Source organism: Lipomyces oligophaga, assembly GCF_038497815.1.
Source record: "Lipomyces oligophaga strain CBS 7107 unplaced genomic scaffold V1516scaffold_6, whole genome shotgun sequence".
Classification (NCBI taxonomy): Eukaryota; Fungi; Ascomycota; class Lipomycetes; order Lipomycetales; family Lipomycetaceae; genus Lipomyces; species [Lipomyces] oligophaga.
In genome coordinates, this window is record NW_027117790.1 from 554380 (window position 1) to 570560 (window position 16181).

Consider the following 16181-nt stretch of genomic DNA (forward strand, 5'->3'; position numbering starts at 1 on the left):
CGTTTAAGTAGATGCACTATTATAGATGCGATAATACAAATGGATTATAAATGCACTAATACAAATAGATTATAAATAGGCTAAGACAGATAAATATCAGATGCAAAATAAATTATAGCGTATGAGCTAAACTACACATCGACTTCAGAAACAAACCGACTTGCTGCTACGAAGTAATAAACGCCGATCACAGTGACAACCAAACAACCAAACGACAGCCAACCAAAAATAATTGCAATTTTTCCTATCCCCGCGTAGACGGTGCCGTTCGCCAGACTCACTGCGGCAGAGGAGCCTGCAATCGAGGCCGTATGCTGCCAGAGCACGGAGACCAGGACAAATAGTGCTGATAGAAAGGTCGCCGCAACGGCTAATCCTCGCAGAAAAGGAGGATACGGCAGGATTGCGACAAACACAATAAACGCCAACGCAGTTGCAACAATAAGCAAATAAGGAAACACTATTGCATGCCGGAACGAGCTAGCAAGATGCATGAGATTCAAGGAATCCTCATCGCTCGTCAGTAGCTCAGCCAAATACGTCGCGTTGCTCGAACACGTCCAGGATGAAGAGCTCGACGTTGACTCGGTCATACATATGCCAAAATATCCTATCCGGATCTGCATAGAAGAATCGCCGACCAAACTTGCCAAAGCCAACGAGATATCCGAGTTCACAATCGAGGCGTCCGAGGACGAATATACGACTCCATCATTGTACCCAATTCGCAGGAGATAAATATTTTTCAGCACGTTTGACGACTGCGCCGAGCACCCAGCTAGTAACAGCGAATTGAACACAATCGATGCAATCAAAAGCAAAAGAAATACATGCCGAGGCCGAATGAACGACACACCACGAAACTCAACCTGGAACTTATGCGCCATACTTAATGCTGATCTGATCTGTTCTTGGTGATACTAAGTCCTCCATAGCAAGCGTATTTATATCCATTTCTGTTCAATAGTCAGTTTCTCTCACTCTAGCATTTTCATGGATATCCTTGTCTGTCTTCAGGGATCTACCAGTCCATATTCTATTAATCCCAATTAGTCTCCTCCCAGCGAATGACTTATAATGATTATGTAATACATTATATCCCACCAGATTTGGATACCCCAAGACAATATTATAATCAAAGTTTAGCTGGTAGAATATTAACATATTGAACCAATCAGCACATATAAACTTAGAATATCAGTAGCAAATTTGATATCCAAGCGGATATGATCCTTTGTATGGCCTCGCTAGAATGATATGCGGATTCCAGAGCATTCAGGGTTAATGAGCATTACACCAGAACATAAAATCCTGATAATAGTATATCTAGTGAAAGTGCAAGGTCCAAGTTCTTAATTCGGTCTCTTATTCATGCAGTGTATCAAATTTATTTTTTCAATTATCGCTGAATAAATGTAAGTACGTTATCGCAAAATGATTTCGTCGGGTCAGAGGTGCGTTATGCCCTCTTGAATATAAAGATGATTTTGAATTCTATTCATGCTGTCGCATATCAGATAGCTAGAGATATGGTTCATTTGCATTTATCATGTCTTCAGAATTATATCAATTCATCGATATTCAAATTATCTCTGGACAAATAATACTATGGTAGTTCAGCTCTAGACAAGCTAGTTTTTAGACCGTAAATGTTTATCCAAATTATGTCCAAACAAAACAGTAGCAAATCAGAACGCAAATGTATTCTCAGGCTATAAAGAAGCTACAAAAATTACTGTCCTCTAACAAAGACTGAATAGAAGATTGATAGTACTCCGGTACCAAGTTATTTCCTCTCTCGCTCTGTTGTAAGCGAAGGGTTTCATCCGCTCTGGCAGGACTAAATATCGTAATAATTCTACAATCTCGGATACGAAATTATTATCATCCTATGAGGAATAATTATGGCGGATAAACTGCGAACCCAACAACAGCTTGAACAGCTTCAGAATCGATTTATTGGTGTTGGTCACGCTGACACCACAAAGCAGTAAGTGCACATTCGCATTCTATATCCATGTACTAATCAGGTCAGCGAATGGATATCAAATATACATCGAGACACGTATACGTCATATATTGGACATCCAGCTTTATTGGAACAGTTTGCTGTTGCGTTGAATGAGTCGCAGAATACGGTGAAAACGCGGTTTATTGATGTGAGTCGTCTATGAGTAATAACACAGCACCGGTGTCAGTGACTAATGGTAAACAGAATATGATCCAGCCATGTGGACCTCCAAAAGAAATCGATTTAGACCAATAAAATTTAAAAATTTAGGAAGCGTATATATTAAAATGAATTAAAAAAATGTACCAGTGATGCGCCGTTCCCCTACATGCATAGATGAAAAAATCATATCATATAGCATCCGCGTTTGTCGCTGGTCGGCCGAGCAACGCAGAGTTTTCCGACGAGACCGACGGAGTTGTGCGGTCGATAGTGCTATAGCCTGCGAACGGCAGTCGAGTGCGGTGACTCCAAGTTGCGCGATCGCCATGACGGGCTTCGCATGCAGAAGGTTCTAAAACCTTGCTCTTGTAGACGTAGATGGTATATAGGAGACTGGCGACAGTGGCGACCAAGACTCCGCCAAACACGACGATACACCATTCAGCCACGACAGCGGACTGATGTTCCCACTTCTCGGAACAAGAATCGGCGTAGGCATACTTGAGCACGCAGGCATTCACTGCGACCGAATCTGCCGGATTTGCAAACGGCGCAGCCCGGTCGTATAGAGATGCAAATCCGCAGCACTTGAGCGACTGTTCGATCTTCTCAACAACCAGCTCGTTTTTCGAGGCATAGAGTCTCTGCCAGGCAGCCTCATGTATCGCATGTGTCACATAGCTCAAATATGGCGCCAGTAATCCCACAAACAGCGTCGCAACAACTAACAGGCCGACCAGAATCGCAGGATAGAAAAGTCGTCGGGTGGAAAATACTTTGGACGAAGCGATCGGAAGCAGAAAAAGCACGAGCGCAACAGATGGGAACGCGATTGCAAGCGTTGGAAACACTGTAGGCAGCGGAAGATGGAAGTGAACGACTTTAGTAAGTTGCATGATTCCGAGTAGAGTCAGCACAAATGCTGCACTCTATCTGGTCAGTTTTGATTCCCCAAGTAATCGAATTTAAAAGAGACTTACCGTTGATGAAGTCAATATAAGTAAATTTTTCCGAGATTGTAGCATTTTGAGAAATGGTATTCTCGATATACGTCTATAATCTTTCTAATATAACTAGATCTATAGATCTATAGATATTTCAAATCCTATGATTTTATTCCCTACAACTAGTTTTCATCAGGGCAAATCCAGGTCAGATATATGTTTTCCACTCAGTCATGTGCCCAGCTCCGCACAGCCAGCTTCCCAGCCACCGCACGTGCTTTTCTTCTATTAACTCATTTGCCAGCCACGCCGTCATCTGTACGACCATCAGGGAATGTCACGGGAATAGATCACGTGAGCACACAAAATCACTCTCGGACGAATAATCCTGCGTAACCTTGACCTGTCGAAGCACTATTTTGTTAGTAATTTGATAGAATATATATCTATGAGTTGGAACATACCACATGGATACAATTCCAAGTTTACTTTGTTGTCGTCCTAAACCATTCAACAGAGTAGCAATGCATCGTCCGCCAGTCGCGCCAAGGGGATGACCGATTGCGATCGCACCTCCGCCGGGGTTCAATTTTTCGACGTCGACGCCTAATTTACGAATGCAGTATAATGACTGACTAGCGAAAGCTTCGTTGAGTTCAAACACATCGATGTCCGAGATTGCAAGACCTGTTTGATCGAGCAGTTTTGGCACGGCGAAGGCTGGGGCGATTCCCATCAATCGTGACGGTACGCCTGCGGTGACCGAGTGGACGAATTTTCCGATCGGCTGTAAACCCAGTTGATCTGCTTTCAGACGGGACATGAGTAAAACCGCTGAGGCACCATCAGAGATCTGGCTCGAGTTTCCTGCCGTCGTGGTTCCTGTCTCTGAGAATACTGGTTTGAGTGTCGCGAGCTTCTCTTCCGTCGAGCCCTTTCGGACGCCATCGTCTTTGCTGATCCTGACCCATTCGACGTCTTCTTCATCCTGTTTCGCGCCGTCTTTAGCATCATACACCTTCCTTGCACTGACAGAGATTACCTCGTCGTCGTAGAAGCCGGATTCCCAGGCCGCAGCGGCCTTTGCGTGGCTCTGGGCGGCAAACCTGTCCTGGTCTTCGCGAGAAATACCAAATTCGCTCGCAACGTTCTCAGACGTGATTCCCATAGGCATTAACACATCCTTCGCTTCGCCAGGCTCGTCAATAAGCAACTCTGACACCCGGGTCGGAATTCCGCGGTGTGGAAAATAATCCATGGTCATTGACTCAACACCGGCGGCGATTCCGGCTTCAATCGAACCCGAGCGGATCGCGCCAGCAATAAACGAGGCCGCTTGTGCAGATGACGAGCACTGCCTGTTCAACGTGGCCGACGTCGTCGTGTATGGAAATCCGACTTTTTTGATCGCCGTCGCAGAGGCCTTCTGACCACCTAACGTCTGCAGCACAGCACCCGTCAGCACGTCGTCGACTATTTTGGCATCGATCTTAGTCCGGTCTAATGTGGCCGCTAAAACAGACGCGAGAAGTTCCTCGGGATACATGTTCGCAAGTCCGCCCTTGACCGCCTTTGTGAACGGCGTTCGCAGCGCAGAGATGATCACTACATCTGTAGGTTTTTTGGCTAAAATGTTGATTAATCCTCGAGACATGTAATTGTAGCTTTAATATGTATCTATATATGTGTATATTATATATTTCTGTATGTTTAGATAGTTGTTTTTAAAAAATAATAGTAGTAGAGAAGTTCCGGATCGTAGCTTTATAGCTCCCGAGCCTACACTCCGAGCCTGCACTCCGAGCCTGCACCCCACATATCCCTATCAAGTCTACACTGACTTTTATCGTAATACAACATTATTCTGAATCTTACTTGATAATTATAATATATTCAGCTATGTTATACAAAATATAACTATATATGCTAAATATTTACGCACGATCAAGGAATCCAAGTCCAGTTTCAACACACTCGATAACCTCCTTTCCAGTGATGTAAACCCCGTTATCGAGTTCACCAAACACAGTTTTAAACACCTCACCGCCACGGTGAGTGACTTCCAAATCTTTACGAGTCAAGTAACTAATTTCATCAGCATATTGAACCAGAAAGGAACTATTAACAAAAACCAGCAAACTTACCGCTCGAAAATCATGATTTTGTTAGGATCCGCCAGATCCTTCATGTACAGATAACTTGTACAATTTGGTTCGTTTGCCAACACGTCGTCGGCAATCTTTCCAAACTGTTCAAGACAGTAGTCGCGGGTGCCGGGTTTGACCATGAGTGTGACATGGAGCAACAGAGCCTCCGACGAAGGAAAATCGGTAAATTTTGGACGACTCAAAAATCCGACCGAGGGCTCAAGCAAGTTGATTCCGAGCTCGCCATCCGAAACTAGCGTCGCATCGGCTACAAATTTCTTGAATGGCGCAGATTGCGTGTGTACATTCTCGATTGCGTCTTTTGAGGCATAGCTCTCAATCCCGTAGATCGTCTCAGGTTTGCCGATTGGCGAATAGAAAAAGTACGCCTGGTTGATCGAGGCCTCGTTCGCGACAACATGATCGTACTCTGGTTTCAAAGCAGCAAGATACTATTCGATTAGCTTTATTTTACTTAGTATTGCTATTATGTCTTGTTCTCACCTCTTTGGCTTTGCCCGCAGCTGCAGGAAGCTGTGTTATTGTCAGTATAATAACCTTCTGGCACTATCAAGCTCCTCACCGTTGCACTAAGAATGATTGGCATTTCAACTCAACAATTTAATTCGATTAAATTCAGATTTTATGGATCAATTGATTAAATCAATTGTATTATTAACCAGGATTCTTCTGTTATCCTGTACCTTCTCGACACTTTATATATGCTCGACATCTGCCCGATTAATATACTGGTGGTTACCCCTCAGCCTCCAACCCCTTCGTTTACTCGGGCAGAGGGCTGTACTGCCGACTTGGGATCTTTGCTAGTAAGAAAGTTGACTGTTTGATCATTATATGATATGATTATTAATTGTATATGAATCTGCTAAAAGGTTTATATTTTATATTTTGCTTTGTAAACGTGAAGGGTGACTATTTTGATAAAGACTACACTCATTGTAGAAGACCCATAGGTTTTGAATTATAACTGCTGGTCCTATAACGAAAAATATAATTATCACTATCCTCAATACAGGTCCAATGCGCGCGATAACAATACAAATGCAAACACCGTCCCATGAAAGTGCGCAAACACCGGTATAATCAGCTCGAAATCAAAATCATTCAAATCAAAATCAAATAAATCAAATCAAAATCAACTCAAAATTCAGCTCATAAAACATCAACATTTGTCTGATACTTCCACCGCCCTTCTTGTAGCCCCTTTGCAGTGTCAGACAACAGATTTTCTCGCCGTTTGCTACAGTAAGCCGTCCGATCCATGATCTGCACTTTCAATTCGGATAACTCCGGAATAGGCTTGCCAAACAACAACGAAAGATTTTCAACTGCCAGCTCCAAGTCTTGCTGATTGTCCTCAAAAATATGGGTCTCATTGTTGCGCGCGAGATAAAATGCAAATGCATACGTCCATTTCAACGTTTCCCGGCACTCCTGAAGCACTTTTGACGCCTGCGCAAGATATTGTACTTCGATCCAGGACATTCCGGAAGTAGACTGCAGCTGCATCATTTTCTTTTCAGTTCGAATAAACAGGTCCTTGTCAAGCTTAGCAGAATGCTCATGATTCGCATAACGGTTATAATAATGTAAATACCGCTCTAACAAAGCTCGCGATTTGGCCTGATTGTCTCGTGCCTCAACACTCGCCTTGTCCTCATATCGGGAGCAGTTGTACCAAGCAACGCCATGCTCCGGCCACGATCCGGAACAGATCCAGCAAAATTCATAGTGGCACTTTCGACACGTCATATGATTACACCCGCCATTTTTCTCAATTATGGCTTTGCACTTCGGACACTCCTTTGTGTTAGCTGAAATCCAACTCGCCGTCTCAGAGTCATCCTGGCACTTCTGTAACCACTTCTTCACGAGCATGCATGTTGACGGTTGGTGATCGCTATGCCCACATCCAAAACAAAACCGATATCCACACTTGCACTCGACTGTCGGAACAATAGTGTCCAAGTCTTTGGTACTGATATCATTACACCTGACTGCATATTCGCAGTTTGGAGCAGGACACCAAGCCATGTGATCGTTATCCAGTACAAACGTACGCGTCAACAATGACTGATATCGCTCATACACCTTAGGATCGACTAATAACTTGATCACCTCATTATTAACCACAATAGAACAAGTGCCATCAGGACATTGGATATTTCTAGATTCACCTTCTTCCATAATTTTCTGTGTGATGTACTGTTTATAACAATCTTGACAAAAGCGGTGCCCGCATTCTAATGCAAAAGTGAAAAGTCCCTCATTATCCTCGCAGCAAATATCACAAGTAAATCCATCTACTGCGATGAGTTTGTAGTTCCGGATGTCAGTTCCACTTTCATCAAGTAAGACGCCGACTTTCTCGAGAATCCGTGAAGGATCTTCCGTATACTGCTCTAGAAGTCGATCATTATTCCAGCGAAAATAAAGTAAAAGAGACAAAGCCTGGTCATGCGTCAGGCCAAGGATGTTACAAGTCTGAGCTACAAGAGCTTCTTCCCGGGCTTTGATATCGTCGGTCGAAAGAACTTCATATGCAACCTCGTAAGGCTTCCTAACAACTCTCTCTGGCTTAACATCATCAAAGCCATCGATGTCATTACCAAAATCTAAATCATCGTAGCCGTTAGTATTCAATCAGGTACTTCTCGCAAATTCAGCACTAACGTACCTGATCCTCCATCGATACTTTCCAGATCCATGACATCGTCAGATTCCTGATCATAATCGTAATCATCAAACTCGCTGATATCACTCATGTTTTCAATTTTCTGTTTCTTCGCCGTATGAGTTGTATTCTCTTGTTCAGTGTCGCTATCTAGCACTGTCAAAGCGGGGTGTATTAGAGGCTGTGGATTTGGTGAACCTATTTTGGAGATTTAGAAAGATGTTGTTGATTACTGTCGATGAGGGTGAATCCGACAGCAGAAACAACGAGTTTTCGTCAAATATTATGTCTTTGAATAAATAAGTGTCCACGCCACGAGAAGCAGCTAGTTTGGCTCCAGAGGAGGTGATTGGTGCTGCAAGACAGCTGAAAAATAATGCAAAGCAAAATATATTGGCAATCGTTTGAATTGCCTTCTAAGATTAGCGTTTAGTCCCTTCTTGAATGACGGCCTAGATGGGAACCGATGTCAAAATCCGCGGGCTGCGATCACGAATCTGTATATTTATGACCAATGTATAACTTCTGCTCTCGTGAGAACCCAAAGCTACCTGAACTGAATATCACAGTATCAAACAAGCTAGCAAATGTGTCAAATCTTGCTGGCCTGTAGCGTTATTATCAAATGATAGTGCTAAAAAGACCTTTGCGAACACGTTCGGTAGTTCAATTCGATAGCAAACTGCACTGCCAAAACCGCCAACTACTGGTTCCACAACTAAAGCGAGCAAAAGACTGGAAGAAACAAAAAAGAAAGTAGTAATTTACTCAGTGGACCAAAGTCCTTATCCTGGCCACTTAACTTTCGTTTCTTACTCAAGCAAACTCGATCAAATTGCAAACAAGTTGATGTTCACCAGGTTGAATCCTTACAAACCAGCGGTCAATGACCACCATGCTTCAAGATCATATCCGCCTAAAGCGGCGTTCGGAATATCATCGGTCGCCCCTCTCGTGTCAGTCACGTTGGCATCACATGAATTATTATAAATATATTACGTAATGAACATGTATTGATATAGTCATGCTGTTCGACTCCAGTCCCTTCCCTATACGCCGACCAGATACAATGAAAAAAAAACACAAAAATTGTCGTAAACTCAGAATAATCTATAATAACGGTTGTCTACCGACACGTAAAGGATCTTGAACCAGATCGTCATGAGAAAGGGCATCACCCACACCAGCATTTAGCGCATCTTCCTCTTCATCCGACGAAAGTACTTCGATTGCGTCGCCGTCATCTGTGCGATCAGAATTGCTGCCAATTATAATGGGCATATGTACATCCGTAGAAAGTCGGATATCCTCTTCAGTGCGCTCAATAGCGTCGTCATCGTCGTCAGTTTTGTTCAATATACCATACGAATAGTTGCCACCAGATTGGTCTGCAACCATTTTGCTGAGCTCTTCCAAGTCGTATTCAGTCATAAACAGAGCAGAAAAAAAAGCAGGAATTACCATTGAAACCGCTACCCATATAAGAATCGACATGACATCTTTGTAAGCTCCAGCGATTGCCTGGCGCTCAGGGCTTCCCAGATCTGGATACGCTCGTCGCGCGTACCCGAAATCAGCGTATATTTTCGAAACCTCATCCTGCATATCTTCTGGGAGTGCAGCTGAAAGCCACTTCGGAAGAAGGGTTGTCCAGATTGCGCCCGAGACGGATGCACCGACCGCGGAACCCAGAGAAAAGACAGTCAAAAACATGGCTGTGGCGAGAGCAACATCGGCATGGTTGCAGGAAGCCTGGACTCCTATCTGGCTAGGAAGAGACAAGCTACCGCCTCCAATACCAGCAATCAACTGAGACAAAACAATAAAAAAGTTATGAGATCCTGGAACTCGAGAATAATGCATCGTCAGTATTCCCAGCGCGTATAGCGGGATTCCAATCAGTAGCCACCGTTTATAACGGCCAGACCATTTGATGAGCAGGGATACAGCAATTCCAGATGCCGTTGCTGCAAACGAAAATACTTGCACGATTTTTCCTGCCGAGTCTGTGGAAATAGGACGAGTGATCATTAGGTAGCTGAAAAAGTACGGTTGAAAAACGTTGTAGGCCATATCATAAAAAAATATAGTCACGCACCCTGCAAGAACTGTGCGGTTTTTCAAGACTCGCAGACTAAGCAACGGTCGAAGTCTTGTGGTATCATATGGATTTGCTTCAGCGAGAGTTGCAAGATACAGCTCCCATCCCACAAAGACAAAGAATAACACCGTCCCGCCAATTAGAAGACCCCAGATGCGTCCATCATGCCAATGAGTCGCTGTGGTGCTGGACAAAGTCAATGGAATCAAAACCATGGCGCAAGCAGCAGTCAAAAGAATAATGCCAATGATGTCCAAAGCGTTTGAAATAGACTTAGCTACTGAGAGCAAAGTCTGACCGGACCAGTCATGCTTAGGAAGTAATCCTAGTTGTCGAGCCCGCCTCTGGTTTTGGAATAAAGTGATCAATAACGGAGAGGCCGCAAGCGGAACTAGCAGAACCCACATGCTGTATCCATACCTCCAAGTGAACTTCTCGGTCGTGATATCAGTAATCGCAGGACTAATTCATGTTAGTGATTGTACTTCTCCCAAAATGGAATAACATACGCAATCCAAACAGTGATCAAAAACGGAGTATCAGGGAGCACGGAAAACAATGCTCGGTTGAGCAAGTCCGTGGTGTCTGGATGATCTGTTAACAGGTCTCAGGTTCTTTCTTGACTGAAACACTCACCGGCAACAAAAATTTGCTGTAGTATCAACAGTCCTGTTGTCCCACTTGCCGAGAAGATCTGCGCGCTTGAATAGGCAGCAACGCCGCCAGCAGCCGCCATTTGAAAATACCCGACAGAGAGCAAGAGAATAGCGAGGAAGAACGCTTCGAGACGGCCAAACGCATTCGCGATTTTCGCCATTGGAGTTTTTACAACTGCAAATAAAATTCCTTGAACTACTTGGACCATCGCAAGCAATGAATGGACATGGAATTCGCTTGTAGCAAACGGTGTCAAAAGTGCTGTGACTTGTCCAGATAACGAAGTCGTGAAGGCAAGCAGGAACAGCCCAACATACGCGCAATGCAAGCCATTTCTTGTCCAAGTTTGCGACAATACTTCTGCTTTATGAACACCTAGATTTAAATTAGAACGTTCAAATCAAATTAAATCAGTTTATACCCACCTAGCTCGACATCTGGCTCAATACCACTAGTCGCCGTCGACACTACCCGTTCCAGATCTACTTCCAGAGTACTCGAAGAAGACGAACCAGGTTCTGGCGCAACATAAGCATGATGGAAATCGGCTCCAGAGACATCACGGCTGTGGATGTGTGGAGATCTCGACCGGTTCCGTCCTCGAGCTCTCGACGGCGACGGTGCTCTAATCATTGGAACCGGGGCGACCGGTTGTAGAAGCTCCGCCGCTGCTAATGAAGTCGCCGTCGTCGACGACATGGTCTCCGTTCTATTGGAAATTTGTGGTATATCGTCACAGATATACAAATATTATCTATGTTTTTATTTGCGAATTTTGCGCATGCAGAGAAACATAGGCTTAAGAGGCAGATCTAGATTTTGGAAGAGTATGTATTAGTTTGAATTGGGAGTATTGAGCTTCCCTGTCTAGGCTTTCAGCAACCTCTATTAAAGTTGTATAGTAAAATAATTGATTCTGTAAAACATTATTGAATATTAATCACGATTTAAGTAACAGCTAGTACATCTGCATCCGCTATATAAATTCTTAATTCCGGTTAATTGTTGTGGACGCCTCTTGCCGTGTAGAACCCGGCCAGCCATACACCGCTCACCAACACATACCTGTCCGCCGCAATGAGCTATTAGATTGGAAGTTGAAGATAGAGCTAGTGTTGCTAATATTTTAGATGGACGTGTATTATATCAGAATAAGTGTGGAACTACTATGAAAATGCAGTGGCAATTCTAAAATTAGTAATAAAAGAAGGCAAAGCTTGATCACAGCCAAAATCATAATACAACATCAGACAACGAATATTACACAAACCAGCAAAAAATAAAAGTCCAGATCAACAAACTACAGTTACAAACTATGTCATTCATATCGGCCAAATGCAATCTTGTAGGAAATGGTTAATTCAGAGCTGTGCAAAAGAATAGAAAGTTGATGCAGAAATAAATCAGCCGTCTCTGCACAAGCGGAAAGAGATATCAGATTATTCTTGCTTAAAATAGATCAAAATAATTCTAAACAATTGTTATCAATAATGACAAAGATAGCAATATCGTTCTAGGTAGCGATAGGTTTTCTAGCCGACAGGGTATCACTGTTCAGAGCCAATAGCAGATATCACATTGATGAACAGAAGTAGTCGGCTAACTACCAGACAAGCACATCAGATTTTTCGGGAATTCCCAGACAATTCAGAAATTTAGTCATTGGATATACAAGTAATGAAGGAATGTAAAACGATCAATTTAGGATCTTGGAGGATCGATAAGTCAAAACAGCAAACTTATACTACATGAGTTCCAATTGACAGAACTAACGTAGTTAAAAAGTATGAACGAAGAATGAAGCGGATAGCATGTGGTGTAATGTCATTCTCTCTCAACTCGTCTTGAGCTAATATATACAGAGTTCCTTCGACAAAAAGGCTCTCAAAAACGTAATAACCTCGTTTCGAGAACTGGAAGGTTACGCCAAGAATATGCTTGACATAATCTTCCGCTTGAATCGCACGCAAATGGTTGGATATAGTTTCTGCAAGACGGCGTCCGTTAAAAATGCTGGTTATAGCAAGATTTAGCTTTAGCCATGTATCAATGTCTGGTAAAGTGCGTGGCAAGATATTAATAGTGGAATCGTTTGTGGAATGAAGAAAATTCAAGACACTGTTTTGAACATTTACTGTAATCTCATATTCAGCCTCCACTGCTCCTTCTGACTCCTCCATATCCGCCAACTCCAACTCCGGTTTTGACTCGAAATGTTGATGCTGGTTAACCTGCGCAGGCAGTTTGTCAATGTCCCGAATTGGTAATAAATCAACAAAGTCAGTTGTCAATGTTGGACTGTCGGATACACTGACTGCTATAATCGTAGAGTCCACGCCCACTTCAACCAAAGTAGCTTCGACTTTGATAATTGGAGAAGAGAGTACTTGAATTTCTTCCAAAAAAAAGCGAACTCCGGAGAAGAATCCGTCAGTGTCAGAGATGTCTGTTTGGCTGTTATAATCGGAAAGAATTTGTAAAAACCTATAGAAACTTACTGGGATCTTGCGATACGTCGATTTCAAAAACTGAGATCGACTCTGTAGTTTTGTAGTCATTCGTTTGAGGTCCGCGATGAGCAATTGATAGAATCGGTCTGGTTTGTTCGATGACATTGTCCGAGAATGACTCTACTAGGATTCCAGCACCTCGATGAGTTTCATAAACGTCCTGGCATTCATTGGCACCATTGATTTTGTGGAGCTCAATGTCCTTACTGAGATCAGCTGCACTATTCACAGCCTCCGACTCTTTATAAACATTTGGGAAATTGTAAACTTCGTTTATCCCTTCGTCCTGCTCACCAGAACAACACACATTTGCAAAAGAGTTGAGTGAACTGCATCCATTTTCGAAGCAGTACGAAATGGTGCTCATCGGACGAAGTAAATAGCCTATTTGATTCGTTGTATCTGTCGAATTCACGTTAAGTACAGCAACAGTACTGTTTGACAGAGAAATATCAGCGAAAGCTTGTTGAAACGCAAATGAATAAAGCACTGAACCATACAGATACACACGAGAGACTAGTTCGATCCCCTTGTCAGCTAAAGATTGATATATAAGGCGCAGGAAAGACAATAGCCCAGGGCGAACATGTGGGTGCAGTTCAATAGTCTTGAAAGTGGTGAAACTACAAATTCTGTCAGTACTAGACTATAAGGTAGAGCTAAGAGGAGGCAATGCTCACGAGAAATAGGCGGTCAAAAGAAAAATAGAGCAAGTAATAAAGCATAGTGAAAGTTTCTTAAGAGTCAAAGTAGGGCCTGAAACGGATGACGCAATGGTACTACAACTTTGGCTACTGCTTGCAGATGTATGCTGCACAGAAGAGTCTAAGATAGAGAACTCAGTGGGCGCAGTTTCGCCGTCACAAAAGGGTCCTGAAAAGGTTTGCTCATGGTTACTGTCGTAGTTGCTATTTTCTAAAGACCTGTACGGACTCGCCGACTCAGGATGATTAAGATTGCCCTGGCCGTCGAATTCTTCTTGGACAGGATATGAAAATGGACAGGCCAAGTCAAGTGCGGATTCAGGGGTATACTTACGGTGGATTGATTGCTCAATCGCTTGATCGATATCAGCCTCGGGAGACACAGGAAGCAAGGGTAAGCTGAAAGAAGATCCACTGCAATCTGGCTCAATTTTGTCAGAACTAGAAGCGCACAAAAAGCTGGAATCCGAAGACATTCCAAACTCGCAACTTGAAGTAGACTGCAAACAAGTTGAAGCTGATAATCTCGAATCCTCGTCTCTAAAAGTTGTTGGGGGTAGATATACGGGTGAGGAAGCCTGAGTAGTCGACGGAAGAAACTGCGGTCCGGTACTAGGTATGACAGCGTCTATAGATGCATACGCACGATGGCGACGACCTACTTTCTTAGATCTTGCAATAACTAGCGATTCAGGGATGTCATCGGTAGGCCCTCTGCGAAGAGGCTGAGTGCTGGGAGCGACAATGGAAGGAAGCACAGCTGACAAGTTGGCAATACTTTTAGTCCCTGTAGGTGCAACTTCAAGCGTTGCTATTTCTGAATGTTGTCCCAATAGCTCATGACAATGATAAGAAGCATCGAGACTCGAGACAACATGCAGTCTCTTAGAAGTCGATCTGGAACTGCTAGAAGTAACATGGCTGACCGGAGAAATAGTAGTATCAGGAACTTCTGCAGGAATCTCAGTAACAGGTATTGCTAATCCTTCCAAGCCTACTGGAATAACAGGATTAACTGGGGCTGCTGATACGATTGGAGGACAATCGGAAGAAATGACAGTCGTGGACACCGAAATTGGCACCGAGCGAGATGTCGATGAAAAAGTAAGAGGACGTAAATCACTTGAAATATCTGAAGTAACAGCTGTAGAAATCGAAGAAAAGTCAGATGATGAAGCTGAGGTTCTATTTTCCGCTTCACACCCGTACAGCGCATCCAACGAAGCATGACCACGAGCTTTGCACTGACCCCTCGCCGCCGAAGCGTTTGAGGTCCGCGTGAGAACATTGCCGGAAGGACCTATAGGAGGTGCTGAATGTGGTACTATCGACGATAAGCCAGTGTGTGTAAGAGACTGTGAGTCAACAACCAGATCAAGTACGTTATGAGATTGTTGATACGGGTCCAATGTTGGCCGTAACGATGAATCTTCTGATCTGCTTACAGGGGAAGAATAGTCGGAATAATTGGATGAATACATTGACCGATGTCGATTGGTTGACTAATTCCGTTGAATTGCAATTCAGTAAAATTGGAAGCGAAGGAGTATGATAAGTTAAACAAAGAAAAGGTGCGCTTCATGTACAAGATATGGAAAGCGAGGGCTTGGGAAAAGGGCCATTGAAGATCAGCTCAAAACATGCATAGCAAATGAAATTGAAAATCATTCTGTACTGTATAACAGTAAGGAATTTTGCAATTAAATTGTTTGTAAACTAAGAATAAAATTTAGTTGAGAAAAGAAGCAGCGTTCTATGTATTATATGCCACAGATTGATCATGCTCATCGTAGTTTAGTAAGCATAATTACATGATCGCAATAAATCAAATATATTGGAATAGTATAAATATTAAATCTTCATATGCATATCAGTCATATGACCGTTCAATGAGTTGTCAGTCATTCTAGCTTACTGTGGATCAGTGATATCAGCAAGCCCTGTGTGTAAGTAAAAAATCAGCTCCTTCTACTGCTATTAGTACTGATTATGGAAAGCTAGTTGTAAAATTTCCGATCGTGACTTCAAAACAAAGCAGTTCAGTGGTATCTATTTTTCCACCAGGTAGTTAAATAGACTAGAGATATATAGCAAACAACGAAAGCTTGTTTGCGTATATAAACTTCATTTCTCAAACCGAGGCTCTTTAAATTGGATATTTTATCACAATAAAACAATCTATGCTTTGTAAGGAGTACAAATCAACAATATCAGTAGAAAAAAAAGGTATAATATGATGGTATAAAACTC

General features: G+C 42.9%; 8 protein-coding genes across 8 annotated transcripts; 1 reads left to right on the forward strand and 7 right to left on the reverse strand.

The window, feature by feature from the left end:
• Positions 1–131: 131 nt before the first annotated feature.
• Positions 132–887, reverse strand: V1516DRAFT_626432 (Ca2+ regulator and membrane fusion protein Fig1-domain-containing protein; the record flags this gene model as incomplete). The annotated part of the gene is made up of 1 exon (XM_066919748.1): positions 132–887. The coding sequence occupies one exon, from the start codon at positions 885–887 to the stop codon at positions 132–134; it is 756 nt and encodes a 251-aa protein (XP_066776198.1).
• A 950-nt stretch (positions 888–1837) lies between these two features.
• V1516DRAFT_678522 (splicing factor 3B subunit 5/RDS3 complex subunit 10) lies at positions 1838–2305 on the forward strand. Its single transcript, XM_066922766.1, has 3 exons — positions 1838–1990; positions 2036–2159; positions 2216–2305. The coding sequence occupies exons 1-3, from the start codon at positions 1905–1907 to the stop codon at positions 2264–2266; spliced, it is 261 nt and encodes an 86-aa protein (XP_066776199.1). The 5' UTR covers positions 1838–1904; the 3' UTR covers positions 2267–2305.
• A 56-nt stretch (positions 2306–2361) lies between these two features.
• Positions 2362–3198, reverse strand: V1516DRAFT_686709 (uncharacterized protein; the record flags this gene model as incomplete). Its single annotated transcript, XM_066923678.1, has 2 exons — positions 2362–3102; positions 3154–3198. 2 exons carry the CDS (start codon positions 3196–3198, stop codon positions 2362–2364), a joined length of 786 nt encoding a protein of 261 aa, XP_066776200.1.
• Positions 3199–3485: 287 nt separating this feature from the next.
• On the reverse strand, positions 3486–4771 carry V1516DRAFT_665478 (Thiolase, N-terminal domain-containing protein; the record flags this gene model as incomplete). Its single annotated transcript, XM_066920679.1, has 2 exons — positions 3486–3531; positions 3582–4771. 2 exons carry the CDS (start codon positions 4769–4771, stop codon positions 3486–3488), a joined length of 1236 nt encoding a protein of 411 aa, XP_066776201.1.
• V1516DRAFT_678526 (uncharacterized protein) lies at positions 4671–5963 on the reverse strand. Its single transcript, XM_066922767.1, has 4 exons — positions 5848–5963; positions 5769–5798; positions 5262–5716; positions 4671–5202 (listed from the first exon to the last, which is right to left on the reverse strand). The coding sequence occupies exons 1-4, from the start codon at positions 5869–5871 to the stop codon at positions 5052–5054; spliced, it is 660 nt and encodes a 219-aa protein (XP_066776202.1). The 5' UTR covers positions 5872–5963; the 3' UTR covers positions 4671–5051.
• Positions 5964–6116: 153 nt separating this feature from the next.
• Positions 6117–8429, reverse strand: V1516DRAFT_472680 (uncharacterized protein). The gene is made up of 2 exons (XM_066919078.1): positions 7963–8429; positions 6117–7900 (listed from the first exon to the last, which is right to left on the reverse strand). The coding sequence occupies exons 1-2, from the start codon at positions 8048–8050 to the stop codon at positions 6438–6440; spliced, it is 1551 nt and encodes a 516-aa protein (XP_066776203.1). The 5' UTR covers positions 8051–8429; the 3' UTR covers positions 6117–6437.
• A 521-nt stretch (positions 8430–8950) lies between these two features.
• V1516DRAFT_678530 (major facilitator superfamily domain-containing protein) lies at positions 8951–11529 on the reverse strand. The gene is made up of 4 exons (XM_066922768.1): positions 11143–11529; positions 10697–11092; positions 10570–10645; positions 8951–10522 (listed from the first exon to the last, which is right to left on the reverse strand). Exons 1-4 carry the CDS (start codon positions 11414–11416, stop codon positions 9070–9072), a joined length of 2199 nt encoding a protein of 732 aa, XP_066776204.1. The 5' UTR covers positions 11417–11529; the 3' UTR covers positions 8951–9069.
• A 927-nt stretch (positions 11530–12456) lies between these two features.
• V1516DRAFT_686713 (uncharacterized protein) lies at positions 12457–15412 on the reverse strand (the record flags this gene model as incomplete). The annotated part of the gene is made up of 3 exons (XM_066923679.1): positions 12457–13163; positions 13216–13850; positions 13908–15412. 3 exons carry the CDS (start codon positions 15410–15412, stop codon positions 12457–12459), a joined length of 2847 nt encoding a protein of 948 aa, XP_066776205.1.
• Positions 15413–16181: the final 769 nt, after the last annotated feature.